At 51.6% G+C, this 10766-nt stretch overlaps 1 protein-coding gene across 1 annotated transcript; it reads left to right on the forward strand.

Moving 5' to 3' along the window:
• The first annotated feature begins 8664 nt into the window (after window positions 1-8664).
• On the forward strand, window positions 8665-10326 carry Nufip (nuclear FMR1 interacting protein 1). The gene is made up of 3 exons (XM_003747810.3): window positions 8665-9128; window positions 9286-9506; window positions 9589-10326. The coding sequence occupies exons 1-3, from the start codon at window positions 8763-8765 to the stop codon at window positions 10253-10255; spliced, it is 1254 nt and encodes a 417-aa protein (XP_003747858.1). The 5' UTR covers window positions 8665-8762; the 3' UTR covers window positions 10256-10326.
• The last annotated feature ends 440 nt before the right edge of the window (window positions 10327-10766 follow it).

Raw genomic sequence — 10766 nt, forward strand, 5'->3', positions numbered from 1 at the left:
GTTCATCTCAAGGTATGATTTCCTGCAATTGTACTTCATTGGAAGACCGTCATTCACATACCATATATCCACGTATGTGAACCTCTTTTTCCCAAACGGCCGCCGCGGTCCTGATCCTCATCGGGCGCTCTCATTCCGGGTGACGATAGTCAACCACCGGCGAAGCTCCTCAGATTCCATCCTAGTCTGTATAAGTGGCGGGGAACGGGCACATCGGGTGACCTCGTGGCTTTAGGCTGCGATATCTCCCGTCAGCGCGACGGGAGTGAGCTGCTGTTGGAAACCGAGCTCCCAGGTGAAGGGAACTTTTGGCCGGACTCCACATCCCACGAATATTCTAATCGACGGGGATGCCCATCCATTTGTCCTGGAGGAGCTCGTCTGCTAAGAACTGATAGTCTATGGAAGAGAGCCAGACTATCTTTCTGGGCCCCTCAAAAGGCAACCGCCAACCGTAGTGCCCATATATTGGAGATCGACTCCCGACTGGGAACGGATTGAGTCCTCATTCGCCCCGATATTCCTTTCAAGCATTCTCGCTCGCTTTGAGTACCTGTCTGCGGAGCTCAGTCCAAGCGCCAACGCCGATCAACGTCGCGATCCGATCCGGAGGATTGGCTGACTCACACAGACTCAATCATCATTCTCATTTTGGTGCGTTATCTCAGATTCATACGTCCGAATCTGCAAAGAGACATGGGAGCCGATGTCCCATAAGGCTGGAAGGCTATCTGTTGGAGAAAGTCCGTTCATCAGCGGTGCTCACGGTCAGAACCGGACATCCATCTGTGACAGATTCGAATCGAAATGACGCATCATTTGCGGCCACTCCCGGCGTCGCCGGGAGATCAGCATGGGGGTAGTCCGGTAATGTTAGATTTGCCTCACAATAGAATTATACACAACTGTCAATTACAAAGTTTAACAATTGGCTCGAGTCTTGTTTCTCCATCGACTTCACACGAGGCTCCAGTGAGCGACGGCAAACGCGATTGAAAAGTCGACGCCTGCGTGGAGACCGATGGGGACCCTGTTGGCCTGTTCGATATGGACACGGAATCCTTGAGACTCTCGAATACAGCTCGGATTTTCCTCAAGAGAGTTTCAGAGATGAGCGGCGGAAAAAGTCGTTCGCACGAGACCGCGTTGTGGTGTGCAATTGACACCGCCATCTTCTCATAAAACATCGAAAGGCGTCCGAGTCTAGATTCACGCCCCCAGTCCCTCACTGAAGTGGGAGGACCCGTCTTGATTTGACAGCGTAGATACAATAGATGATTCCTCGGTGCGCTACCACAAGAGATCGGAGAGCCTCTGTGTTTTTTTCCTGATGCTCGACCTCTTCCTCGTTGCTGTACTGTGAAGATTCAGATTCCGCGAAGCGTTTCAACGAAGTCATTATCAGCGAGATCGATACTCTGAGCGTAAATCCGCCGGCGAAGTCAAATTCCAGCGGATGCGCATGGGCTAGTGCTGCTGAGGCAACGTGAGATAAATGTAATTTCGGCTGGTGGCCTCCCGCACCAGATGAGAGAGTTGCTGTTCTCCTGACTGTCTCGCTTCAGGAGTGCGGTCACCGTGAAATTTATGCGGGACTAGTGTCTCACATCAGTTCTAGTGACGTTCGGCGGAGCAGCCTTCCCTATCAGAGCCGATCTAGTACACAGGATCGGCATCGAGTCACACGGACAGAAAAAAATTGCCGAAATATTCACGCTTCTACACATGCCTCTCGTCGAAGCGCAATCGCGAGAGATCTGATCTATACCTCATTCAGGTCCTCTAACTATCGACAATGATGGATATAGAACGCGTCTCTCGTGTCGCTGAAGACTCTCTGACATCCTTGAAATAACGAGATTTCTTCCAATTTCATTTTTGACACTCACTCAGGCAAGGCGGAGTTTTTTCCTTGACTGCTCTCGATAATTAGACAAATTTAACCTTCACACATCGGCTGGAAACCCCGTATAATGGACTCTCCTTCGTGCGACTCTCAAGACAAGGCAGCCGACGAAGCAAGCCTTGAACGCCGCCTATCTCACGAATCTCTTTAAAACTAAGAGTGTCGTATTGTATCACTGTGCTGTGTACACATCCAACAGCCATCTATTCCCACTTAATGAGGCGTCACGAATTTTTTCTCTGCGCCGCTAGGTCGCGTGTGTGAGCAAACCAGTTGTGGGGAAGGAACTCGGACCCATCGAATCGCGGGCCAGTTAACTTCCTCACTCTGGAGATTGGTTACGCTCAGTCTGACATTAGTTCTGATTTCTTGTTGAGGGGAACGAGATCATGCGCGATCGGGGGAAGCGCCCCGACTCCGCGACGGAGGATTTTTCTCTCACGGGTAAAGGGTCACTTTCAACGGAACGAGTTCGGTGCCGAGTGATGCCTATCTGATTCCCAACAAGAGAATTAAACCCGTTAGGTACACATATATGTCGTTGCCTCGGCTTGGACATATTCCAAGAGGCTGGAGCTAGCTGCATTCCGACCTGATTCTAGCCCGCTCCCCGTCGTTGGAGAGCTCCGAACGACTTCGTCCACCCAAACCGACTCGGTATTCAGGGGACGCTACGGGCGGCCGAAATTCCCGGTTCGGCGACGCGGTACCTACAGAGGACTCCTCGATGTTTCTTTTCTCGTCAGCGGCCCTCATGCACTGCGAGGGATGAATCAACCATCCTGAACGGAGACCTCATACGCGATCCGTGATCGAGATGGCCATCCGGCTTGATTCTCGCGACAGACCTGATCTGAGGACGGATCACAAATGACCGGTCGAGTGTGAGAAATGGGAACGCTCTCCGTTGGGAACGCAGCATTTCTCTACGCCACGCATTCTGCGCCGGATTGCAACCTGGTATGAGCATCGGATTGGAAATAAGTACCCCGATATTGGTCTGATTCAGGTGCACGGAATCGAGAAGTGCTCGTCCCGTCCCCATCCTCCTAACGATAACACATAGTACCTATGAAGTCTCAATGCAGCGGAACATGTCGAAACTCGGAATCATCTTGGTTCATCCCCGCGTAGAGCTGGGCAGATTCCGATAGGTGTTTTCTGATCGAGGACGAGGACCGACATTATCGGAACCGAATATCGTTCGATCGAAGGTGGCCCTAACTTGCCAAAGCCAGCTCGAAATATTCATCGTTATCATCGCAACAGATTCTTCCATCAGAATTTCGTCCCAAAGTCAGGCGATGTCAGCGATCGAGTGTGCGCTTGTTTTCGTTCCTGCTGCTGCAGCCACATCGCCGGAGCCTTTGAGATTCCCTTTAGAGCTTTTCTCTTCTCTAGGCGCTCGGGAAAGGTAGTCACAGAAAGGGAGCAGTGCACCACTGTGAAGAGACATAACAGCACTTAGACATCTCTCTGTCTCTGATCCGGTATTGTTTACCGGGCGCCGTTAATCCAGTGCACGCGACTCCATCAGTGCAGGCAGCTTCCTTTTCGCAGGCCTTCGCCTCTGCAGCAGCCTGCACGACGCCAACAGAGGCGAGTTAAGTGCCTCCACTGGCGGGATTCTTCGGATGGCTTGGCTGAATGACGGACTAGATCGCTGGTTCGGTCGCTCGCTGTCTCCTTGATCGTGAGCCCTCCTTGGTGGCGGGCACTTTTGAAATTCCAAGTTTGCAACTTCCGTCCAACGATTGGAGATACGGGGTCGGCGGCGGCTGCTTTGCTTCAGTTCGCGTCTCCTGGGAATCTAGATTTCCGAGAGTGCTCTGTGAGTGACTGCATTATGATAATTTCTTGTTGGGAACGGAGACAAGTTTTCTTTGCTGACGGGCTCTCGACATTTCCATCTCCGGCAGTCACGATGTCATCCACCTTTTAGAAGTACGGAAGATTTCTGACGGTATTCTTCGGAACGGTGTCTCCACCACAACGGATGGAAGTTCGGGAGACGGAACGCCGAGACTTTCAGTGTACTGTGCTATCTACTCTACAAGGTCCTCGATTGCGAGGGAGTTCGATCGCGCACATCAGTCGGAATCTCTTATTCCGCTCCTGTGTGTTCCCTCTCCAGCCATAATTGTCCCGCTCGGGAGATCCTCTTCGCTCGCGAGCATCTCGCAGCTGTAGAATTAATCCTCAGCTCGATGGTTTGTGACATCGAGAGAAAGCCCCGTCGATCTCGGAGATAATGATTGGTGTCTCTAGCTAACAGCACCGCTGCTTCAGGAGAATGAATTTCGTATCGTCGTTTGCTGTGGCGGCGGGAGGTGTGTCAGGCCAACCTTTTTCGTGTACACCATTCCGCTCTTGAAGAAGAGCACAGAGCATTATGCTTAGGATGAGTAGAAAACAACTCCCTCGGACCGATTTGTCCCAGGTCGCTCGGCTCCATGCGACTTGCGCGACTTGAAACGGATTGCTACTCCGTAGAATTGGTCAGGGATCGAGATTCTTGGATAGCCTCCGCTGTTCCGCGTAAGAACTGACCGTCAGCGATTGAACATCCCCTCCATGGGCTGTGGATTCCGTTGTCCGCGTAAGCGTGATGTACCTCTCGTTCCCGTCGATCGGCCCCCGATATTAGGAATAATTCCCTTGAACTTGCATCTCGATTAGGTGGGTCGTTCGCTTCCGCTCGGAGGTTTTGAACTAATTCGTGAACTGACACCCAGTCTCATATGCTGCCTCGTCGCCCGCTCGTCCGCTCGGTAGCCTCACTGTGTGCCGCCGCGACCATGATGGATACTGGCGGTGTCGATGGATCGCTGGAGTCTGACTGTACATTGGTTTTGTGCGGCAGTCAAGCGCACGGAACAACCTGGAGCCAGGTTGACACCTCTTTGTAATTTACATGACAGGGGGCGGGATGCACATTTCGATGACTGGAGTTTCACGAAGCTCGACGAACCCCGATGCCGACTTTTCTTCAGCGAATCTGGCGCGGGACAACGATTCGAGTACCGTCTGCAGCTCGTACCGAGATCTCCATTGTGGATGACGGCTTAATATGGGATGATGTCGTCCCACTTATCCACACCTTGCGGTTTCCCCAGGCCCGTAATTCAGTTTCGCAAGGAATCAGAGTCGATGGAGCTAGGAGATCAGCCGAATCGAATTAGAGACCACGTCGACCTTTGTTCTCAAGTTCAGCCGCTTTCGAGGTTGGATTTTGATTAGTCGCTACCGTTTCTCTAGGAAGTCTGGATCGAATTCGCGAAGGATTCGGTTTCCGGAGGATTGATCGAAACAGAGGATTCTTCGGATTCTCCCTCTCAGGCGGATCTCTTCTCCTGGTGGAGAGCTAGCGAGATGGTGTCCGCTTACCTGCCAGAATACGAGAATCATTACGAGAGGGGAGAATGAGGAATCCATTAATCAGTCGCGAAGAACGCAGCGTTTTTCTCAGTTCTATCGTTAATAGAGTGATTTATTTATTGAAACGAACCCCGGTCGGTTACTCGCGAACCGACTTCACGCCTCACCAACACAACAACAAAACAATCGAGGCGGAGTCGACGGACATGTTGCAACTTTACGAGAGAGCTCTGAATTGCTATCGTCGCCGTCGTTGAAGAATACGAGACGCTGACATCCGATAGGCCTGAATGCCTTTTCACTTGGTTTGCTCTGGCCAGACGTTTCGTTGAGGTGACAAATCACACATGCATTGAGCTCAATGTGGGACACCGGTGTTCTCAACTTTATAGACCAATCATTCGACAAGTCAAAGAGACAGCTCGGGAACGAAAACGGAGAAATCATGTTCTTTCGACCTTGGAGCTGACTTTTGGATCGCTGTATGCGATAACCCATGCGATAATCTCTTCCGGAAAGGAGTGGGGCTGACGTGCGAGCTGAGGCTTCCGTGCCGAGAAGCTTCGCGTGATTCGTTCCGTTTGTGGGGAAGTTTGCTTCTTCTCATGCGAAGCTTTCTTCTCCTGAGTTCGAATGTGATCGGAGTGGATCGATGTTCGGAGTCGCCTCGCATTGTGCTCGGAATCCAGATGTTTGAACTTTCTTTCACCATGGCTACACGTTCAGCTGTAACCAATTTGTCGGCACAACACCTACGATTCTCGGTCCGATGCAGAGCAACGACTTCTAAGATAGCTCACGAGATTTCACCGGAGCGTCGATAACCTTGCGTCTCCGTGTCATTGCCGGGAAGCGAGCTACCTGGAAAATGTTTCATCGCGTGGAGAGCGTCTTGCATCATCGGATCTGTCCACACAGAAATCCTCCTGGAATCTATCCTGCAGACAGGGGGGGAGGCAATGGTATACTCTGCCCCGGGCGGAGCATTCTCGACGAGCGGCATTTTCGAAGCTCTGCTTTTAATCGAGCATAACTTAACCACCGAAATCGATTTAGACCAAGTTTTCGATGATTTCGCTCGCAGATCTGAAAAAAAATTGATGAGGAATGGTAGTACATGTGGATAAATGGATGAAGCGAGGGTTTGTGGTTGGGAAGTCGATGAGTGGGAGTCCCTTTGAGCATCCTTTCCGCGTCAGAGCAAGACTTCCGTGGGGCTTATCCTCAATCGAATTGAGATACGGGAAAATTGGTAGGATGAACAATCTTAGAACGACGCTCATGAGAAAGTCTTGCGTCTTCTGCGTGTGAAAGATCATATCAGAAATAATGATGCTCGAAAAAAAGACAGAGGTAGGCGCAATGAAATCCGACTGCTGCCCCCAGCGGCAGTCGGAACCCCCGGCCGGCTGCAGGCCACTAGTAGCCCGGCCGCTCCTCCCTCAGTAGGCCTATCCTCGCACAGGCGGTGTCTCAGAAGTCTCCAAGGATGCTGAAATAACCTTCCGCTTCTTTCGGAGCTCGGGCTTCCGCACCTCGACAACCCGATGTGGTTTCTACTCAGGGTGAATAACAGGGAACGAATCCAAACAATTAGCGGTTGTTGCTTGCAGTGCCGAGACTCGAAAACAAAAAATGCTCCTGATTTACATATTCTGCGTTAACCGCGGTTCATCCTTCAGGAGACCCGTTGGGCGACATTCGATAGCTCCGTTGCTGCCGAGGAATCAAACGGAGAATGAAACGATGCAAGCTGCTGAGTCCATCTAGTAGTGAACGAAAAATCACTATCGATATTCTATTCAAGAAGGCAGAAAACAGAATGAGTGTTGTCCATTCCACTTCTCGAGATTCGAGAAGCCGTTCGTGCCAGCAGGAAGGCCCAGCCAAAGTCAAAGGACTATCACAAGGATTCCGAGACATCCGTCTCTTTGTCAGAAGCATCGTCCGCTCGGAGGTGTCATCATATCTCCATTTGGTTCTTATCTCTCTATCGACTGTAATCCATGATTTGGGACGGTTGTGTTAGCGACCCATCGATCTACGCATGTGAACGATATGAGCAGATCATCAAAGGGGTGAATACATTAGCGATTGATCTCGTGTGTCGTGGGAGATCTGTGTGACGTTTGTCATGCCTCATGTCGCTCTGCTCTTAACTCGAGACAACGACATCAACAAAACAAGTCGCCGTGCTGACATCAGCTCTCTGATGGCACCGTCAGCGCATCATGCGGCCACATCCCGAGTCTCGTCAGTGTCATCAAGAGGCTAAATGATATAATCAGCATTATTCGCGGAACGATTGAAGAAGTAATCAATGAGCTTCGGAGATCCGGTCAAGGTCCCCTGAGGACCGAATGTTGCCTGGAACATCGTCGAATTCATGCTCCAGATGAAATAAAGAGGACGTCGATAATATAATCTGCTGACTACCATCGGGGGAAGACTCCGTCAGTGATCTTTGATGGCAATCAGGAGGATGCGGGGAGAATTCTCGATAAAGAATTCGGCGATTCCGGAAGCTGGCCTTGCAAAGCTAGTCGGAGAACAAGGGAAAGGTTTGGATTCCGATAGCCTTAGTCCGATCGCGATTCTCGAGCGGCGGCGCATACGCGCCAAAGAGCAAACAGATGCAGACTTCTGTCAGCCGCGATCCGCGATGCGGTCAATAACTGCCTTTCCTTCACAATTAGTTCCGTGACGCTTGCATGAGGCAAAAACTCGCTTCGGGACACATGAAAGCGGAACAAGCTAGTCTCAAAACTCAGCTCACTGCTGCCACGACTGGAACACAAAACATCGTTCGGGGAGTCGAGCATCGCCGATGCCGACGATACTGCTAGCATCGCCACTACATATACGCTGACAGTGTGGAGAATCCCTCTTTTGTAAATAGACTTCGAATAAAGGCAGTTGAGGACAAATAAAAACTCGAGCAATTCGATACAGGTTCCGAGAGACTAGGTTGACTTTCGGCTCGCTCGGGACGCCATCGACTAGCGATGTGGGGTAGCACACCACCGAGCTCAGTCTGTGTCGCGGTGGAGTCTGGGAAAACTGAAGCGGTGTGCATGCGTCCCACAGCTGCGTAGAGTTTCTTCCGATCGAGGAGGGCATCTTTCTTTCCCGACGATATCCTGGGTTGGGATGCTCAACACTCCGAGATCAGAAGAGATGCGGGACTTGAGCGAAAATCCTTACAACTGGATAACTGAATGATGCTCGTAGTTGACCATGATATTCGCTTGCGCGACGACTCCATCCGCGGCCGCCACCGGCGCGCTGCCGGAACCCCTTCCCTACGCCGGCGCCGCTCCGGGAGACTCCCGCTTACTCAGCAGACGACGTCCACGGTGTAAATAAACAAGTGCACATGCCAGAGTTTCAGGAACGCGAGGCGAGTTTCGTAACCTGCTGGAGGGTTGAGAAGACACGATTGAATCATCAGAGGAGTCTTTCCCCCCTGGAACCCGAAATGGTACTGCTCAACCCCTTCAGGGAGGAAAAAGTGCCCAGTTCGTTTCCAGCCGGACCCACAGATTCGAGTTCTCCGAAAGTCGCACTAAGAGTGAACGCGCAGTACCCGTCGACTCACCCTTGCAACAAGTTGCGCACAGTGGAACATGGTAGCGCGAGCATCAGGGGTCACTCCCGCGGTAGAGGTCGAGGCAGAGGCCGTGGTCGTGGAAGACCTGTAGCGGACACGGTGGAAACGAAGGTCGAAGCGGAATTCTCATGTGAAGCCTGCGACAGAGTGTTCTTCAAGCGGAACGATTATGAAGAGCATCTTTCGCTGCACGTCCGGTGTCCCCATTGTAGATTTTCCTCCCTACAGCAGTTGGTGAGTCGAGTTTTCCCCGCGATCGGAGCAGACGGCGCGATTCCTCGCGCGGCGACTAAGAGGACATAACTAAGAGGCACGCTTCGAGCGCCAGTGATCTCTATGAATCATGCTCGATTAAAGAAGAGAATTATTCGATGACTCAATCGCCTCGCAGGTAGACCTTCACGTGAAACTCGTGCACGATAAGCAGTTGGCATCCAAAGTTCTCGAGCAGAGTCCGGAAGAGATCGCGGAATACCTCGCGGAGAGACGAAGGAAGTTTCCTCGCCGCAAAGACCAGGATGAGGCGACAACATCGGAGAAGAAAGGTGTTATTCATGAAGGAAACGTCAGAGGGAACCGCGATAGAGGCCGATTCGATCGACGCCCCAAAACGTGAGTGATTCGAGCTGTGGTCCGATCGGCATCTAGAAACGCTCGAGGAACGATTTGAGCACTACGAGAAGTACGCTTCCAGGTCCGGCGATGATGCCGCTAGAACGTGTCAGAAGAACCGTCAGAGGAAGAGACGTCGCGCGAAGTCAACACAGAACGCAAACGGAGACCAGTCGACAGAGAGCCGGGCAAGTCAACAGAGCTGCGGAGTCCCGCGGTTCAGTGGGATGCCGATTAGGTCTCAAAGGGGGGCCAATGAGCTGAACTCACAGGACAGCATATCAGATAACGATGAGGTGCAGGCGTCAGAGACTTGCCAGAACAAGTCGGTTTTGGACAGTAGCGCATTGGGTGCGCTCATGCAGTACGGCTCCGAATCAGAGGATGAAATACCGCCGAAAGTTGCGAGGAATGACAACATCGCTGCGAAGGTAGCGATCGCTGTGTCTGTTGCGAATAATAGCCGAGAGAGTGACGACCGATTGGCTGAATGTGCCGAAATCGAGTCGACAGTGAAGAGAACCGTGAACTCCCTAGTCGACCGCGTCCATGCGAAGATCTCGAATGAAGAACGGAAACAGAATTCACGGCAAAAGCAGCTACAGTCTCAGACTGTCAGCCGACGAAAACTTTCGCTTCTTGAAAAGCTGCTGGCGAAAGATATCCGACATGAGCGGAATATACTCCTACAATGTGTCGACTATGTCATTCAGATGAATTTCTTCGACGGGCAGAGCTTCGAGGTCTAGAACTCCCCGAGAATCAGCCCGTTCGGATGCATTTCCGCTTATCGGAGGCCTCGCCCTGTTCTCGATGAGTACTGTGAGGGAGATAATAAAACAACTGTATATATTTACATATGTATGTATATTTTTGAGCAGATATCACGGAGGTTCTTTCTTGGTGGAGTTCCTTCTCGGAGGCGTAGATAACGTGAGCTCTTGCGTTCTGTGCATGAGCTCCGTCGGCTATCGCGAGAGACCAGAGCCTGAGTGAGTTTTAGAGGCTTTCGGGTATTATGTCATCAAGACCCCGTCTCTCTTGCCATCGTTCGCTCACTCGCTCGATCTCTCTTTGATTTCACTGCAAATCCGGAAATAGTTCTCGCTAAACATCCGCCGAGCGCGGTGCGCGATCTTTTGAACTTTGTCAGTCGTTGTAGTTGCAGACGAGGGCGGATGCTCCGACGATCTGAAGGAGACTCACTTCCTGTCGCGTGACCTCTGCAACTCGGGCGCAAGCCGTGCGCAGTCGGCTGAC

This window comes from Galendromus occidentalis, unplaced genomic scaffold, assembly GCF_000255335.2.
Source record: "Galendromus occidentalis unplaced genomic scaffold, Mocc_1.1 scf7180000077524, whole genome shotgun sequence".
Taxonomy (NCBI): domain Eukaryota; kingdom Metazoa; phylum Arthropoda; class Arachnida; order Mesostigmata; family Phytoseiidae; genus Galendromus; species Galendromus occidentalis.